The sequence below is a fragment of the Schistocerca gregaria genome, chromosome 7 (assembly GCF_023897955.1).
Source record: "Schistocerca gregaria isolate iqSchGreg1 chromosome 7, iqSchGreg1.2, whole genome shotgun sequence".
Taxonomy (NCBI): Eukaryota; Metazoa; Arthropoda; class Insecta; order Orthoptera; family Acrididae; genus Schistocerca; species Schistocerca gregaria.
The window spans coordinates 137,865,402-137,884,289 of NC_064926.1; the positions used below are offsets into that span (position 1 = coordinate 137,865,402).

The 18,888-nt window shown below is 42.5% G+C and overlaps 1 protein-coding gene across 1 annotated transcript in view; it reads left to right on the top strand.

Moving 5' to 3' along the window:
* The window catches only part of LOC126281582 (protein O-mannosyl-transferase TMTC2-like), a 698,078-nt gene that overhangs the window by 314,950 nt on the left and 364,240 nt on the right, over window positions 1–18,888 (top strand). The window contains exon 9 of the mRNA XM_049980663.1: window positions 6,752–6,837. Coding sequence (XP_049836620.1) covers window positions 6,752–6,837 — 86 coding nt within the window. The remainder of the gene's footprint in view (window positions 1–6,751; window positions 6,838–18,888) is intronic.

The following is an 18,888-nucleotide window of genomic DNA, read 5'->3' on the forward strand; positions in this document are numbered from 1 at the left end:
TACGAAATAATAAAAAAGGAAAGAAATTATGCTAACAGGAATAAATTAAAAGCTTAAGGACAATTCATTCACAGTTCACACCAAAAGCAGAAAGTATCTGATATACTGTCTGTGTTTATATATGCCTTTATCTGCTTGTAGCCATTGAAAACGGACAAATTAACACGAAAAACAGAGTGCTTCAACCTCAGTTTTCACTCTTTAATACTGCCTATTCGTATTGCTCAAATAGTAGCATGATCCCTGATTACAACATTATTTTTGAGCAGAATTTAAAAACAAAACAAAAACAATGTATCAATAAAAGAAGCTGGTGAGTTTTTGTATTATTCAACCACTTATCACTGTCCGAGAAAAGCAGTGAATTGGAAATAGACTAAGTTTTTGCTTATTTAATTTTATATTTCGGTTCCGAGTATTTTGAAACTAAGGAATCGAACTTTTTCAGTCTTCGTTCGATTTCTACGTTTATTACAGACAATAATAGGAATAAAAAGCAGAAAATCGGTTATTTAAAAAACCGCCATCCCTATACTGGAAGATTCGTGTTCCAGCAATGCGGAAACGACAGATACCAGCCCTTCGTGGTTTCTAAAATCATTGTGGGAAGTGGCACAACAAGATTATTCAAGTAAACGTGTATTTGTGAGTGTGGAGACATTAAGAAGGCTAACTATTATTCAAACAATCCCTAAGACAAAAAGGGCAGCTAAACACGGGAACTATCGCACTATTAGCCTGACAGCTTATGCATCCAAATATTTTACCAGAATAGTATCTAATTATAAGAACAAAAAATGAAAGTAATAACACGCTAGATGATTATTAGTTTGCATTAGAAAAGATAAAAGCACCAAACAGGCAGTCTTTATAACACGGTTAATCGTGGAAGCAATTATGAAAAGAGGCCGACAATTCATTAGGAACTGTTGACGCAAAAAGAGCGATCGACCCTTTACAGTTGTGTAGAGTGTATCAGATCCTCAGAGAAGCACGATAAGACGGGCAATATACGCCGGCTACGCCCATGAGGAAAGAAAGAACAATAAAAATTGAAGGCAAAGAGAGACGTGCTCAGATCAGAAAGAGCGTAAGACAAGCAAATTTTCTTCTCCGCTGTAAAAACTATGTCGAAGAAGCAATGAAAAAATAAAAGAGAGGTTCAAGAACGCTATTTCATTCCCGACTAATGGCATTGCTGTCCTCTGTCAATGTAACAGATAATTATACGACCTGTACAGAAATGAACGGCCTACTAAGGATAGAGTATCGATCGAGCGTAAACCAAAGAAAGACGAAAACAGTAAAGATTGAGATTACCAATAAACGTAACATCAAAACACGTTAACATCAAGTGGACGAATTTAAATACTTCTGGTACTTTCGAAGCAAATAACACAAGACCGATGGAGCAAAGAGGACTTCGGGGAGTGGGAAAACTAGTACAGGGAAACGGAGCATTCTCCGTGAGACACCTACTTTATTTTAATTCGTCATCAGTCTTCCTAACTGGTTTGATCCGGCTCGCCACCAGTTCCACTCCCGTGCCAACTCCCGATCGCAAAATATCACTTGCAGGCAAAAACTTCAATTACTTGTTAGACAGATATCATTTTCTCTCTACCCCTATCATCTATGACTCCTTCAAGTACTATGGAGGTGACATGTCACTAAACATGCCTAAACTTGTCAATGTTTTCCTCGGCGATTCTGCAGTGAACCTCTTCATTTATAATAGTCACCTTTTCTCATCGTTCCTCTATAGCACCACATCCAAGGTGCTTCGATTCTCTTCTTTTCCAGTGTTCCCACTGTCCATGATTCACTACGATACAATGGTGTGCTCCAAACGTATATTCTTAGAATTTGTTTCCTATTAAGTCCTATGTTTGATATCGGTAGACTACTTTCTGCCAAGAATCCCTCTTTGCCTGTGCTAGTCTACTTTTTATGTCACAATTGCTTCTTCTGTCATGTGCTACGCTGCTACGAAAGCAGCAGTATCATCTAATTCAGGGTCCGCAATTTTGACGTTGATTTTATCGCTAATGTCGTTTATGTTGCTCCCAATTACTTTCGTCTTTCTTAGGCTTACTCTCTTTCCATATTGTGTCCTCACTTGACTGTTCATCCATTTCAACAGGTCCTGTAATTGTTCCTCTCTTTTACTAAGGATAGTAATACGATCAGCGAATCTTATCATTGATATCCTTTGACTTGGAGTTTTGATCCATTCCTGAATCTTTCTATTATATTTGCCACTGCTGCTTCGATGTGTGAGGTGCATTCAAGTTCTAAGGCCTCCGATTTTTTTTCTCCAGACTGGAAAGAGATAGAATCACGCGCATTGTTTTAAAATCAGGCCGCGTTCATTGTCAATACGTCCCAGAGATGGCAGCACCGTACGGCAGATGGAGCTTTACCGCCAGCGGCGAGAATGAGAAATGTTTTAAATACTTAAAATGACGACGTTTTCCTTACTTGAACAGCGTGCAATCATTCGTTTTCTGAATTTGCGTGGTGTGAAACCAATTGAAATTCATCGACAGTTGAAGGAGACATGTGATGATGAAGTTATGGATGTGTCGAAAGTGCGTTCGTGGGTGCGACAGTTTAATGAAGGCAGGACATCGTGTGACAACAAACCGAAACAACCTCGGGCTCGCACAAGCCGTTCTGACGACATGATCGAGAAAGTGGAGAGAATTGTTTTGGGGGATCGCCGAATGACTGTTGACCAGATCGCCTCCAGAGTTGGCATTTCTATGGGTTCTGTGCACACAATCCTGCATGACGACCTGAAAATGCGAAAAGTGTCATCCAGGTGGGTGCTACGAATGCTGACAGACGACCACAGGGCTACCCGTGTGGCATGTTGCCAAGCAATGTTGACGCGCAACGACAGCATGAATGGGACTTTCTTTTCGTCGGTTGTGACAATGGATGAGACGTGGATGCCATTTTTCAATCCAGAAACAAAGCGCCAGTCAGCTCAATGGAAGCACACAGATTCACCGCTACCAAAAACATTTTGGGTAACCGCCAGTGCTGAAAAAATGATGGTGTCCATGTTCTGCGACAGCGAGGGCGTAATCCTTACCCATTGCTTTGCAAAGGGCACTACAGTAACAGGTGCATCCTACGAAAATGTTTTGAAGAACAAATTCCTTCCTGCACTGCAATAAAAACGTCCGGGAAGGGCTGCTCGTGTGCTGTTTCACCAAGACAACGCACCCGCACATCGAGCTAACGTTACGCAACAGTTTCTTCGTTATAACAACTTTGAAGTGATTCCTCGTGCTCCCTACTCACCTGACCAGGCTCCTAGTGACTTTTGGCTTTTTCCAACAATGAAAGACACTCTCCATGGCCGCACATTCACCAGCCATGTTGCTATTGCCTCAGCGATTTTCCAGTGGTCAAAACAGACTCCTAAAGAAGCCTTCGCCGCTGCCATGGAATCATGGCGTCAGCGTTGTGAAAAACGTGTGCGTCTGCAGGGTGATTACGTCGAGAAGTAACACCAGTTTCATCTATTTTGGGTGAGTAGTTAATTAGAAAAAAAATCCGAGGCCTTAGAACTTGAATGCACCTCGTATATATTAAACGCTCTTGAGAGAAACTTACAGCCCTGTCTTATATCCTACCTAGTCCGAGCACTCCAATATTGCACTTCCATTCTTACTCTAGCCTCATGTGTTCTGTGCATATACTAGTCTTTCCTCTCAGCTTTGCTCTTGTACACCTCCTCTTCCCTCATCTTTTGGTCCGTCTGCTCCTCCTCCCAAATCTATCTCTGCTTCTGTCTCCTTCTCATCCCCTTTCTGCTCACTCCTCCTCCTCCTTTCCATCTCCTTTGGTCCCCCTCTCTGTTCATCTCCTGACCCCCTTGTGGATGGCTATAACTGGGAGAAGGTATTGTTGGACAGAGGAAGGTGTGGACAGAGTGAGGGGGCAGCAGGGAATAGATACTGTTCACCATCTCCCCCTTGTCCTTATCCATCACCTCCTCTCCCCATCTTTGTCGCTCCATCCTTCCCCCTCTCTCCCCCTAGCCATCTCCTCCTGCCTTGTATCTCTTTCCATCCTCTTCTGCACACTGTCTCAGTATTTATCCCATATTGAACCATTCTCTCCATCCATGCCATCCTTTACTCATCATAATCTTCCCTTAGCCATGCCAATGTGCATATGTATCTCCTATAAAACAAGCCGATAAAACAAGCACATACTACTCTTGTAACATGCCTGTCATACAAGTCAGCCTACATGTCAGGTTTAAAAACCAGTTTTTGCTCATGACATAATGGTTGTATTGCAGACCAGGTCGATAAGGCAAGCTGATACTACTCCAATGCAACATGCTTGAGGTCCAGGGCAGCGTACATGTTGGGGCTGGAAAACTGTTTCTTCCTCCTGATGTGCAGGCTACTTTGAAAAGCATGTCGATAAGGCAGGCCAAATCTAATACCACAGACCATGCCCATCTTACAGCACACCTATACAGCAGGGGCTAAGAAACACTTTCTTCCTGTATCTCCGCTTCTGATGGAGACAGGAGGTTATGAAGTCCACAGAGGTGATACTTGAGAAGTTTTCAGACTTTGTACCAAATTTGTTTGAAATCTATCCAGAGGATTGGGAGAAGATCCCAGTCATAAAAACATGCAAACATACATGATACTTTACATATATACAAGCCTTTTCCCCACAGATTCACCTGTGTATGCATTCAACACATATACTGAGCTAATCCGCTCCTTCCCCTCTCAGTATCCATCTCTTTCTCCATGCATCTGTTCATCTCATCATCCAGCTTCTGTATTTCTCCTACTCACCACTCTTTGTCTCTTCGTCTCCTCCCCCCTTCCCTCTCTTTGTCCACTTCATCCACCCATCTCTCTGAGCGTACCTTCCTCCCCCTGCCTCTGACCAAATCTATCTCTGCCTCCCCCTCTTCTTTCTCCGCCTGCTCACTACTTCACTAATTCTCTATGACTCCCATGTCAACATCTCCCCCTCTCTCTGTCCATCTTAACCTGTCCAGCCATGCTCATCAGCATGTGAAGCCCCTGCACTATAGTTGAAGAATGCAAGCTGATACATCTGTCAAACAGGGCAGCCTACAGATCTTGAGCTTCAAAATCTATCATGTGAAACAAGTCGATAAATCTGGCCAATACTAAGCAAGCACAACATTGTTATTGTACAGAAATTTCCAAAAATTTTCCAAAATAATGTTAAAAAATCCTTAAAATTTTTCTGAAACTTTATGAAGACTCTTCAATGGCACATTAGCTGTATAAAGATTCCTTTATTAGGCAACATAACCAGTTTCACAGAATTATATGCACATCTTGAGGTGATGATCTGTATAGTATATAAAAAAGTTTATATAAAATTCTGTTAATACGGCGAGAAAAAGCAGCAGGTTTTTGCTCACAAATTTCCACTTCATAAGGCAAAAGGGAATGTACAATGTTGCAATGTTCGAATTGTGGTCATTTCCTCCCCCTCTTCCTTTTCTCTCACCCACTACTCCTCTATACTTTTCACCTGCCTCTTGCATCTCCCTTTCCTTCTCTCTCTCTCTCTCTCTCCCTCTCTCTCTCTCTATCCTGCCCCTTCTCTCTCTGTCCATCTCTGCTTCCTGAAGCTTCTCGTCCCTCTCTCTCTCTGTCCATCTCTCCATCTCTTACTGCCCTCCTCTCTGTCCATCTTAACCTGCCTCTCTCATGCTATCGATCTCCTCCTACCTCTCCCTATCCATCACCTCCTGCCCCTCCTCTCTCTGTCCCTCCTCTCCTTCCCCCTCTCCCTAATAATCCCCTCCTGCCACCTCTCTCTCTGTCCATTCTATTCTGCCCCTGAATGAGATTTTCACTCTGCAGCGGAGTGTGTGCTGATATGAAACTTCCTGGCAGATTAAAACTGTGTGCCGGACCGAGACTCGAACTCGAGACCTTTGCCTTTCGTGGGCAAGTGCTCACCAACTGAGCTACCCAAGCACGACCCACGCACCGTCCTCACAGCTTTACTTCTGCCAGTACCTCGTCTCCTACCTTCCAAACTTTACAGAAGCTCACCTGCGAAGCCGGCCGCGGTGGTCTAGCGTTTCTAGGCGCTCAGTCCAGCACCGCGCGATTTCTACGGTCGCTGGTTCGAATCCTGCCTCGGGCATGGATGTGTGTGATGTCCTTAGGTTACTTAGGTTTAAGTAGTTCTAAGTTCTAGGGGACTGATGACCACAGATGTTAAGTCCCATAGTGCTTAGAGCCATTTGAACCATTTTTTTCTCCTGCGAAGCCTATATGGCAGGGATTGAGAAAACACGTTTTTATCCATATCTCTGCTCTTATTGGGGCTAAGACATTACGAACCACACAGCACAGTCATGAAGTTTGCTGTTTGTGTTCCAAACTGTAATCGATCTAGTGGTTTAGGAGGAGATTCCAAACAGACATACAAGCATACATCCATATACTCTAATTTATACATAGCTCTTAAGGTATGCATTTTAGAGTCAGTGTTTACTGGACTTCTTTCTTCTTGTTATGTGAGAAAGCCATTCGTAAAGTTTTGCTGTAGCGTTTTGAAACACCCTAAATATAGTCGTTCTCCCTGTAGATCTCCCCTACGCCTGCCCCTGCCGTCACTGTTTTACCACCTGTGTCTGATAGTTTTGTTATTCTCGTGGGGTGCGTTGTAGCCTGGCTGTATACGACATACAAAAACCTTGCTGGTGTTGCAGGGGCGTGTTGCTACAGTCGCAGCAGCGGTTGGAGGAGGCTGCACAAAGCTACCAGACTGCCATAAGCTTCCGGCCTAGCCTCGCAGGTAAGTCAGCTGCACACTCTCTGTAAATAAATAAAGTGCATACTACACACTTTGGGTAAATTATCGAGTACGGTTTGTATGTTCATAAACAAGAAGGGTTTCACATTTCCTAGTATTTCACCTTTTGCCTGTATCATGAATTGGAAACAGTCCCCAACCACCAGCTGTGATCAAGGTTATATAAAGGTTTCTAATGGCTGGAAAGAAAATGCTGGAACTGGAAATCCCATTCCAAGTGTTCACAATTTCGACACCCACTAACTTCCTAGAGTTTTATTAAATGGTCCTCCAATATGATGTGTTATTACTTTGTTGTTGTTGTGGTCTTCAGTCCTGAGACTGGTTTGATGCAGCTCTCCATGCTACTCTATCCTGTGCAAGCTTCTTCATCTCCCAGTACATACTGCAACCTACATCCTTCTGAATCTGCTTAGTGTAGTCATCTTTTGGTCTCCCTCTACGATTTTTACCCTCCACGCTGCCCTCCACTACCAAATTGGTTATCCCTTGCTGCCTCAGAACATGTCCTACCAACCGATCCCTTTTTCTGGTCGAGTTGTGCCACAAACGTCTCTTCTCCCCAATCCGGTTCAATGCTTCCTCATTAGTTATGTGATCTAACCATCTAATCATCAGTATTCTTCTGTAGCACCACATTTCGAAAGCTTCTATTCTCTTCTTGTCCAAACTATTTATCGTCCATGATTCACTTCCATACATGGCTACACTCCATACAAGTACTTTCAGAAATGACTTATTGACTCTTAAATCTATACTAGATGTTAACAAATTTATATTCTTCAGAAACGCTTTCTTTGCCATTGCCAGTCTACATTTTATATCCTCTCTACCTCGACCATCATCAGTTATTTTGCTCCCCAAATAGCAAAACTCCTTTACTACTTTAAGTGTCTCATTTCCTAATCTAATTCCCTCAGCAGCACCCGACTTAATTCGACTACATTCCATTATCCTCGTTTTGCTTTTGTTGATGTTCATCTTATATCCTCATTTCAAGACACTATCCCTTCCGTTCAACTGCTCTTCCAAGACCTTTGCTGTCTCTGACAGAGTTACGATGTCATCGGCAAACCTCAAAGTTTTTATTTCTTCTCCATGGATTTTAATACCTACTCCGAATTTTTCTTTTGTCTCACTGCTTGCTCAATATACAGATTGAATAACATCGGGGATAGGCTACAACCCTGTCTCACTCCCTTCCCAACAGCTGCTTCCCTTTCATGCCGTTGACTCTTATGACTGCCATCAGGTTTCTGTACAAATTGTAAATAGACTTTCGCTCTCTGTATTTTACCCCTGCCACTTTTAGAATTTGAAAGAGAGTATTCCAGTCAACATTGTCAAAAGCTTTCTCTAAGTCTACAAATGCTAGAAACGTAGATTTGCCCTTCCTTAATCTAGCTTCTAAGATAAGTCGTAGGGTCAGTATTGCCTCACGTGTTCCAACATTTCTACGGAATACAAACTGATCTTCCCCGAGATCGGCTTCTACTAGTTTTTCCATTCGTCTGTAAAGAATTCGTGTTAGTATTTTGCAGCTGTGACTTATTAAACTGATAGTTCGGTAATTTTTACATCTGTCAACACCTGCTTTCTTTGGGATTGGAATTATTATATTCTTCTTGAAGTCTGAGTGTATTTCGCCTGTCTCATACATCTTGCTCACCAGATAGTAGAGTTTTGTCAGGACTGGCTCTCCCAAGGCTGTCAGTAGTTCTAATGGAATGTTGTCTACACCCGGGGTCTTGTTTCGACTCAGGTCTTTCAGTGCTCTGACAAACTCTTCACGCAATATCGTGTCTCCCATTTCATCTTCATCTACATCCTCTTCCATTCCCATAATATTGTCCTCAAGTACATTGCCCCTGTATAGACTCTCTATATACTCCTTCCACCTTTCTGCTTTCCATTCTTTGCATAGAACTGGGTTTCCATCTGAGCTTTTAATATTCATACAAGTGGTCCACTTTTCTCCAAAGGTCTCTTTAATTTTCCTGTAGGCAGTATGTATCTTACCCCTAGTGAGATAAGCCTCTACATCCTTATATTTGTCCTCTAGCCATCCCTGCTTAGCCATTTTGCACTTCCTGTCGATCTCATTTTTGAGACGTTTGTATTCCTTTTTGCCTCCTTCATTTACTGAATTTTTATATTTTCTCCTTTCATCAATTAAATTCAATATTTCTTCTGTTACCCAATGATTTCTACTAGCCCTCGTCTTTTTACCTACTTGATCCTCTGCTGCCTTCACTACTTCATTCCTTAGAGCTACCCATTCTTCTACTGTATTTCTTTCCCCCATTTCCTGTCAATTGTTCCCTTATGCTCTCCCTGAAACTCAGTACAACCTCTGGTTTAGTCAGTTTAACCAGGTCCCATCTCCTTAAATTCCAACCTGTTTGCAGTTTCTTCAGTTTTAATCTACAGTTCATAACCAATAGATTGTGGTCAAAGTCCACATATGCCCCTGGAAATGTCTTACATTTTAAAACCTGGCTCCTAAATCTCTGTCTTGCCATTATATAATCTATCTGAAATCTGTCAGTATCTCCAGGCTTCTTTCATGTATACAGCCTTCTTTTATGATTCTTGAACCAAGAGTTAGCTATGATTAAGTTGTGCTCTGTGCAAAATTCTACCAGGCGGCATCCTCTTTCATTTCTTAGCCCCATTCCAAATTTACCAATACGTTTCCTTCTCTCCCTTTTCCTACACTGGAATTCCAGTCACCCATGACTATTAAATTTTCGTCTCCCTTCACTATCTGAATAATTTCTTTTATTTCATCATACATTTCTTCAATGTCTTCGTCATCTGCAGAGCTAGTTGGCATATAAACTTGTACTATTGTAGTAGGTGTGGCCTACGTATCTATCTTGGCCACAATAATGCGTTTACTATGCTGTTTGTGTTAGCTTACCCGCATTCCTATTTTCCTATTCATTATTAAACCGACTCCTGCATTACCCCTATTTGATTTTGTGTTTATAACCCTGTAGTCACCTGACCAAAAGTCCTGTTCCTCCTGCCACCGAACTTCACTAATTCACACTACATCTAACTTTAAGCTATCCATTTCCCTTTTTAAATTTTCTAACCTACCTGCCCGATTAAAGGATCTGACATTCCACGCTCCGATCCGTAGAACGCCAGTTTTCTTTCTCCTGATAATGACGTCCTCTTGAGTAGTCTCCGCCCGGAGATCCGAATGGGGGACTATTTTACCTCCGGAATATTTTTCCCTAGAGGACGCCACAATCATTTAATCATACAGTAAAGCTGCATGCCCTCGGGAAAAATTACAGCCATAGTTTCCCCTTGCTTTCAGCCGTTCGCAGTACCAGCACAACAAGGCTGTTTTGGTTATTGTTACAAGGTCAGATCCGTCAATCATCCAGACTGTTGCCCCTGCAACTACTGAAAAGGCTGCTGCCCCTCTTCAGGAACCACACGTTTGTCTGGCCTCTCAACAGATGCTCCTCCGTTGTGGTTGCACCTACGGTACGGCTATCTGTATCGCTGAGGCACGCAAGCCTCCCCACCAACGGCAAGGTCCATGGTTCATGGGGGGGGGGGGGGGGGGGTTATTACTTTATACAGGCCTAATTCCTGCATAGTTATAATTATGATGTATAGAATTTTTGATTCTAAGCTTGTGGAAGGATATGATTGAGGGTCTGAAAGTACAAGGGGTCAAGTGCTTGCTGAAGCAAGCTGAGTAAATGGCTGTCAAACTTAAGTGGCTACTACCGAAACATATTTTTTTATGTAACGGTCAGTTAGCCCCTACGTAGTGGTAGGTATGATTCGAGACTGAGGTGTTACTGCAGTGTTTTTTTTTACGATATATTAATAACACTTCTACTCATTGTGTCTGAAAACTTTTACAGGAAAACAGGTACAAGAACGAAAAAATTTCCTTTATTGTGCTTTATTCTGAAGATGTTTTTGGTGCAGCACACATCATGCTCAACAGTAGATGTTCGTTTTTAAAAAAATAGTATCTAAAGCTGAAAAACAAGTAGAAATAAAAATACCAAAACGAAAATATATTGGCATGGTTCCAACACCTACGAGAGATCATTCTTTGTCACTTTCTACAGTCAACTCACAGTCAGTGCCTTAAGTGTAATATTAGAATCATTTTCTTCTGTGGTATCTTCGGAAGAATGTCCTTCCTGGGGAGACACAAACTGAACCAGTGTGTTGTGCATTTTCAGCCTTTCTCGTCTCATTCTTCTACCACGTCCTCCCCTTTGTCCACTCTCTCTTCTTGTACCACCCATAGTAACTGCTGTCTGGATGTGGGATATATTGTTATAGAACCCAGAATGAATTCGAGGGATGTTGTTCTTTATTTCATGAAGATTTTTGCACTTCTCTAATTTTATTCCATACTTACCTTGTTCCAGGGGCTACAGAAGACCAATATTGTGCCTCCTAAAGTCAGCTTCAGCAAATTGCAAAATCAATAGTGGGAACCTCAACTCCACTGTTAGAGGATTTTGTTTCCTGATCTTAATCCTAGTAATATTCCTCGACGAGTGCCGTTAACAACTTTGTCCTCTGTTGTGTCATCCATTACTCTCACATACGGAAAAGTTTCTGTTTTTAGCTCTACTACCGAAAACTCTACGTTAACCTTTTTTTATTGCTTCCATCCTACATTGGGGAAGAAGTGGTTTCTTTGCATTATGACATTCTAAGTACATATGACCAGGTTCAAGGAACTTATCTTACGTTGAGTCAGTCTTCAGATTTTGTGTCCACTATTTCAAAACTGGGTCAATTTAGACGTGCATGAAATATTGCTATAAGTAATTTCAAAAGCATACGCGTTAGGCTATTGCACTACTTTAAAAAAATGTATACCTGAAGTTTGATTAAAGACGGCAGCAAATCTCCTTTTGTACGAAATTTCACTTATACTGGTATTCTAAAAGCAAACCAGGCATTCGCTTAGAACCTAAACTTTAACTTCAGAGAGTGCAGAACTATGCAGCCAGTCGCTTGTACATATTCTACTCGGAACTTATCCACACGTTAGCTTAACGGATATTGGCTTACATCAGTCTCTCTTGAAACGTCACTTCTACTGTTTGATCTCTAACCCCTCAGTTACATTAATTGAACCATACTGTACACAACAATATTGTTGTTGTAATATGTATTATAGATGTATGCGTTTATGCGCGCGCGCACCCATGCACGCACACACACACACACACACACACACACACACACACACACAGACACACACACACACACACAAACGTTTACACTGCTGCGCCATAGAATCTGGTATAGGAATGCTTATTTAAATACAGAGATATGTAAACAGGCAGAATACCGGGCTGCGATTGGCAACGCCTATATAAGACAAGTGTCTGGCGCAGTTGTTAGATCGGGTACTGTTGCTACCTTGGCGGGTTATGAACATGTAAGTTTGAACGTGGTGTTATAGTCGGCCAACGAGCGATGAGACGCATCATCCCCGAGGTAGCTATGAAGTAGAGATTTCCCGTAGGATCATTTCACGACTGTAACGTGAATATCAGGAATCGGGTAAAATATCGAATCTCCGACATCGCTGCGACCAAAAACGTCCTACAAGAACAGGACCAACAACGACTGAAGAGAATCGTTCAACGTTACAGAAGTGCAACCCTTCCGAACATTGCTGGAGATTGCAATGCTGGGCCTTCGACAGGTGTTAGCGTGCGAACCATTCAATGAAACATCATCGATTTGGGCTTTCGAAGCACTCGTGTAGCCTCCATGACTGCACGACACAAAACTTTACGCCTGACCTGGGCCCATCAACACCGACACTGCATTGTTGATGACTGGGAACATGTTGCCTGGTCGGACGAGTCTTGTTTCAAATTCTATCGAGCGGATGGACATGTACGGGTGTGGTAACAACCTCATGAATCCACAGACTCTGCATGTCAGCAGAGGACTGTTCAAGCTGGTGGAGGCCCTGTAATGGTGTGGGGCGTCTGCAGTTGAAGTGATATGGGACTCCTGATACGTCTAGATACTACTCTGACAGGTGACACGTACGTAAGCATCCTGTCTGACCACAAGCATCCATTCATGTCCATTGTACATTCCGACGGACTTGGGCAATTCTAGCAGGAAAATGCGACACCTCACACGTCGGGAGTTGCTACAGAGTGACTCCAGGAGCATCCTTCTGAGTTTAAACACTTACGCTGGCCGCCAAACTCCCCAGACATGAACATTATTTAGCATATCTGGGATGCCTTGCAACGTGCTATTCAGAAGAGATCTCCAACCCCTGGCACTCTTACCGATTTATGGAGAGCTCTGCCGGAGTCATGGGGTCAATTCCCTCGTGCACTACTTCAGACTTTAGTCAAGTCTATGCCACGTCGTGTTGCAGCATTTCTTCGTGCTCTCCGGAGCCCAATACGATATTAGGCAGGTGTACCAGTTTCTTCGACTCTTCAATGTATATGGGAAAAGCTAATACTCATTTCATTCAGACTTGCCTCTGTTTCTGGCGCTGCTGCCGCGTATTTCTATACATTTCTGTATGTAGTATGGCATGTGTCGTCCAGTGACATATTTCCATGTTTCAGTTACCGAATCAATTAGCTTATTTAATTTTTTTTCCGAAATTTGAACCACTTTCCCGCCCGAGTCTCTGTAAAAATACCGTATTCTCCAACTTTCAGTTGTGTGCAGGAGTGGACTAGCAAGATGCCCACCTCCTGTCTGACCAGGCCGGACGGAGTTGCCGAGCGGTTCTAGGCGCTACAGTCTGGAGCCGCGCAACCGCTGCGGTCGCAGGTTCGAAACCTGCCCCGGGCATGGATGTGTATGATGTCCTTAGGTTAGTTAGGTTTAAGTAGTTCTAAGTTCTAGGGGACTGATGACCTCACAAATTCAGTCCCACGGTGCTCAGAGACATATCAACCTCTCTCTTTTTTTTTCTTTTCTTTTTTTTTTTTTTTTTTTTTTCACCGGAACGATGTCACAGTGTAAAACAGAGAGGCTACTGCAGGCTGCTTGCTCGCTTTTGACCTCGTGGTTAGTAACTGAGACTTACGCACATGAAACCCTTAAAGACAGAAATAGAGCCTACAGACTGTGTAGCTCTGTTTAAGAAAAAAAAATGTAACTTAGCAGTATCAGTTATGCTGTGTCGTACAGTAAGGTCGATAAACCTGCCTCAGAGATTCATGTGTTGTGCTTGTACCGCGAGAGGGCGAACGGAGCGGATCATATGGCGGCAGAGGGGAAGACAGGCAAGGATGGTGGTGTGCAGTCAGCCGGAGCCACTGGAACGAGCAGCATCTCTCGGAGGCCAGAGCCATGTCAGCGGTGGGTGCGTGCGACGCATCGTCGGCACTCAGTGATGGACGCGGAGAGCTGTGGCATCAGCCGACGCCGGTGGTCCAGACTGTGCCTGCACACGAGCACTGACCTGACGTCTAGGGCTGTGCACCAGACGAGCTGAAAGATACCGTATCGCAGTAAGTTCCTGGTGTGACTCGAGGAAGACAGTTCTTGGTGGAGGCAAGTCTAAGGGACTCGAAGAGCTGGTGTGAGGAACGGTTACCAGACGAGGCGACGGGCAGCACGCTGCTGTGTCGGCAGCACCCTCTTGGAGAAGTTGCTTTCTTTTTCTGGTCGCACAAATAGCACTGCGGTCGAGGCGAAGAAACAGCTTTGGCAGATCACGATGAACATGACCTGAGTGCTTTTGCAGTTAATTGGGAATCTTGGTAGCCTTGTGTTTAATGCGGTCCACCCTGTTATGTGCCACATGTAAACAACTTGCTGAGCAGAAGTCTGTGATTTCTGGGTAAGAAAGATGGCCTGACTACGGTCAGCTGCCTAATGGTACAACAGAAGACACTGAGTACCTCGCAAAAGAAATAAATAAAATGAAACACACCGTCTTCTTCACTAAATGTAGCTCCATTCCAGGTTCGGGAGCATGGGACAGTGGTTGATCGATGGAACGTTTTATTAGGCAACCTGTTTCGACTTTCTTGTCATGTCATCTTCATGCTTGCCGCATGAGTGACACCAAGGATGTACTCGTGCAGTTATAAGACAGGGTTTCATAGATGCTCAGGAAGTTCAGATACCTACAGATCCATATACGAGTATTTGTGCCTTGTCTTCTACATGCGCCAATGGTACTTGGTGTCATTCATGTGACAGGCCTGAAGATGATGTGATTGGAAAGTCGAAACAGGTTGCCTAATAAAAAAATATCAATATAACGGTTGTTAGTACAGGGTGACACATGGGAGATAGGCGGTTTTTAATGAAATAATACTCAGCCAACTTTAAAATTAATGCCTGCTTATTTACACAAAATCAAATCTTATTATTTGCCATTTTAGTAAGTTGTGAAAAAATGTCGTCAACGTGATGTCCATCATTTCGAATGCAGGACTCAAGTCTCTTCTCAAAATCCTCCATCACACAAACTAAAATCTCTGCAGGGATGGCAGCAATTTCTTGAATGATTACATTCTTCAACTCGTCCAAATTTAATGGTTTGTGGTTATAGACACAGTTCTTAAGGTACCCAACAGAAAAAGTAACATACTGACAAATCAGGAGACCTGGGAGGCCAAGAAACATTGCCAAAACGAGAGATAATCCGGCCAGGAATCATGTGTCTAAGAACTGTCATTGAAGCGTTTGCAGTGTGCGATGTTGCCCCATCCTGCTGGAACCAAACACGTTCGAAAGGGATTCGTCGTATTCTTAGTTCTGATTTCAAGAATGTTTCAAGCATACGATTGTAACGAACCGAATTAACAGTAACTGTGGCCCCGTTCTCTTCAAAAAGTAAGGTCCAATAATGCCAAAAGAGCCAAGAGCACACCAGACTGTTACTTTTTCTGAGTGTAGAGGACGCTGGTGGATAAAGTATGGATGCCCTAGAGTGCAGTAACGTAGGTTTGCTTATTCACGGTCCCGTTTAAATGAACATCATGAATAAAATTTCAGTTTCATTCGATGCCAAAATCACTTGCATTCTGTAAGAGAAGTCTTCTCACACAGCAAAATCAGTTTCCCTAAGTTGTTGGACAGTGAGCATTTTGTAGGGATGGAATTTTAATTCTTTATGCAAAATTCGTCTAACCGATTCACGATTGATTCGTATCTCACTAGCATGACGTCTAGCTGACCGTCCTGGGCTTCTGACTGCCGCTTTCCTTACCCTTTCAACATTTTCTGGTGTCGTTACTCTGTGTCGCGGGCCAGGATGCTTCTTATCCAGTATGTTTCCAGTTGATCTGAAGTTTTCCTCCCATCTGAGGATTTAGTTATGGTTTGGAACAGTTCCATGTCGGCCGACATTAAACTGCACTCGAAACAATCGCTGCGTAACAATAATAGACTCACCACTTTTAACGAAACTGACATAGACAAACACTCGACGTTGCAAGTCCCACAGCTCCATAGTGACTGAGTAAATGAAATGGCGTCTCGTGTGGATCAGAACTCTCCCCACCACGACCACCTCCCACCACCGCGGCCTCAGTACTACGCAGTTCAGAACCGCCCGTCTCCCGTGTCGCACCCTGTATTAAATGAAATCTCATCGTCATTGTTTAACACCAGACAGTCAAAGGTTTGAATTTCCTGAATCTCTCCGCAAGTAGTTCCAACTACAGAGATAAATTTCCAGTATACAGGAAATCAACATACACAGATGCAAAAATCATTAGAACCTCTTGACACCCAGTTAAGTACAAAATGGCTTCATAAAGAGCAAAGCACAAATTCCCATTAGAAGAAGACTTCCAAAGTGGTGAGCTAAACCCCATTAAAGAGATTGCTTACAGTAATGGCTACAGTCCAAAACTACATGATGAGGTAAATAGTAAAATAAATTCTCACGTAACCAACCACACAAACAAACCAACACTAAATAACGAGACATCGCAGCTAACAGAAAAGTATGGAAAACTTTTCCGAGGAACAAATGTGAGAGCCATTTTCTACACAAATAAAAAAATTGAAGACGAAGCCACCTTCAGTATTAAAAATAACAACAAGCTGTACAGTCGATCAGAAGTATACAAACTTAACTGTAATTCATACTCAAAGATATAGACTGGCAAAACAGAAGGAAATTCCAACATACGATTTCGGGAACACACGGATGCCCAACATTTACCATACATGTAGCTCAAGATGAACATCAAGTGACATACACAGCTCGCAGCTTAAAAATACTCCGCCTGGCCAACAAAGCAAGAAGACTGAACTTATTTGAAGAAATCTAAATTTAATCTCGAAAATGTGCATCCGCAAATGACACATAAAAGACCAAATAGAGTTACCAAACAATTTTTTTAAAAGGAATTTCCATAATTTCCTGACACAACAACGAACTACGTACATTTATGAAGTAACATATCCCACTGTGAGCTCATCCATTGCATAAAATAATTCTGCATAATATAAATCTGTTGTTTTGTCTCCGTTATTTATAAATGTCATCCATACTGCGAGAGAAAAAAGTATGTACATAACATTAATTCTTCTATATAAAATTTTTATAATATTCCATATAATCTAGTTAAAAAGCTACTAATTTACTAGCCGGCCGCGGTGGCCGTGCGGTTCTGGCTCTGCAGTCCGGAACCGCGGGGCTGCTACGGTCGCAGGTTCGAATCCTGCCTCGGGCATGGGTGTGTGTGATGTCCTTAGGTTAGTTACGTTTAAGTAGTTCTACGTTCTAGGGGACTTATGACCTAAGATGTTGAGTCCCATAGTGCTCAGAGCTATTTGAGCCATACTAATTTACTCATGTAATAACATTAATACCAGACAGTTTCAGTTCTTTTTAGTCATACAGAACCTGTAAGTCAAATATAACTCTGATCATAGCAGAACCTGTAAGCAAAATATAAACTTTAACCACAGATGTTTTTCTCGGATGTAAACAAAGATGTCAGTCATCAACATGGCGGATACGGGGCTGTTTTTGTGCAAAATAGAAATAAAACATATATCTGCGCCACATGCATAAATGAGTAATGGAAATAACAACAAGCAGAATTTGAAGTAAGTACACCCATGAATCAGTTTGTCGTAAATATACAACTCGCGGATTGTGGTAGCTAAACAAAGCTTTTATTTTGCACAGGACAGCTATAGCATGCAATTTGCTCTCGATATTGTCACTACGTAGAGGCTAAAGGTTCAAATAAATATTGCAGTAATAAAGATGATTGAAGGCACGAAACGCGGATTAGCGTCAATAAAAATACACAATGAAGCGACTGGTTGCTGCTTATTTAATGAAATGAACAACGTTTGTTGGTTTTTGTTTTGTTATTGGCTTGTATGAATGAAACTTCATATATAACTGGCGACTTTTATTGAGACATATGTGCAGTTAGACTGATAGTGTGTTGTGGTTGCTGGTGTCTTAGTTGTCGAGTGTAAGTACTAATAGTAGAGATAAGTGTTGTTAGAGGCTTTATGATTGGTCTTAAATAAGTTTCTGTATTCTTCGGCATCCTTAGTTTCTCAGTTGTCAGTCAGAAAGATGGTAGAGAGTCAAAGATTTTAAATTGTTATGTTACTGCCAGTTTGCCGGTTGTAGGGACAGAATGAATTTCATCTATATTTCACTAGTACTGTTGTTGTTAAAAGGGTGTTTTGTGTTTGGTTTTTCGAGTCCTACTTACTCTCTTTCAGGCTACAGATAAACATATTGTTTTACTGTAAGTGGCTTCTGTTTTGTTAATCGAAATCTTTGAGCCTAAACAAACTATTATTAAATTGAGCACTACATCTGCACAGCTCGCAGTACGAACCCCACTCCAATTAAATCTCACGCTTCATAACAGCGTCGCCTTTATAAATTCTAGACTGGCCATTGTCGTTTACTGTCGTCGGGTGTGTGAACAGACGTATACCGCATCAGGGTAAAGGGTAACTTGCGCGGACATCAACAACTCCCAGACGCTGCCTTCGACGCTACGCCGCGGGGATTCCCCTGTCCGGCGCTGGTTT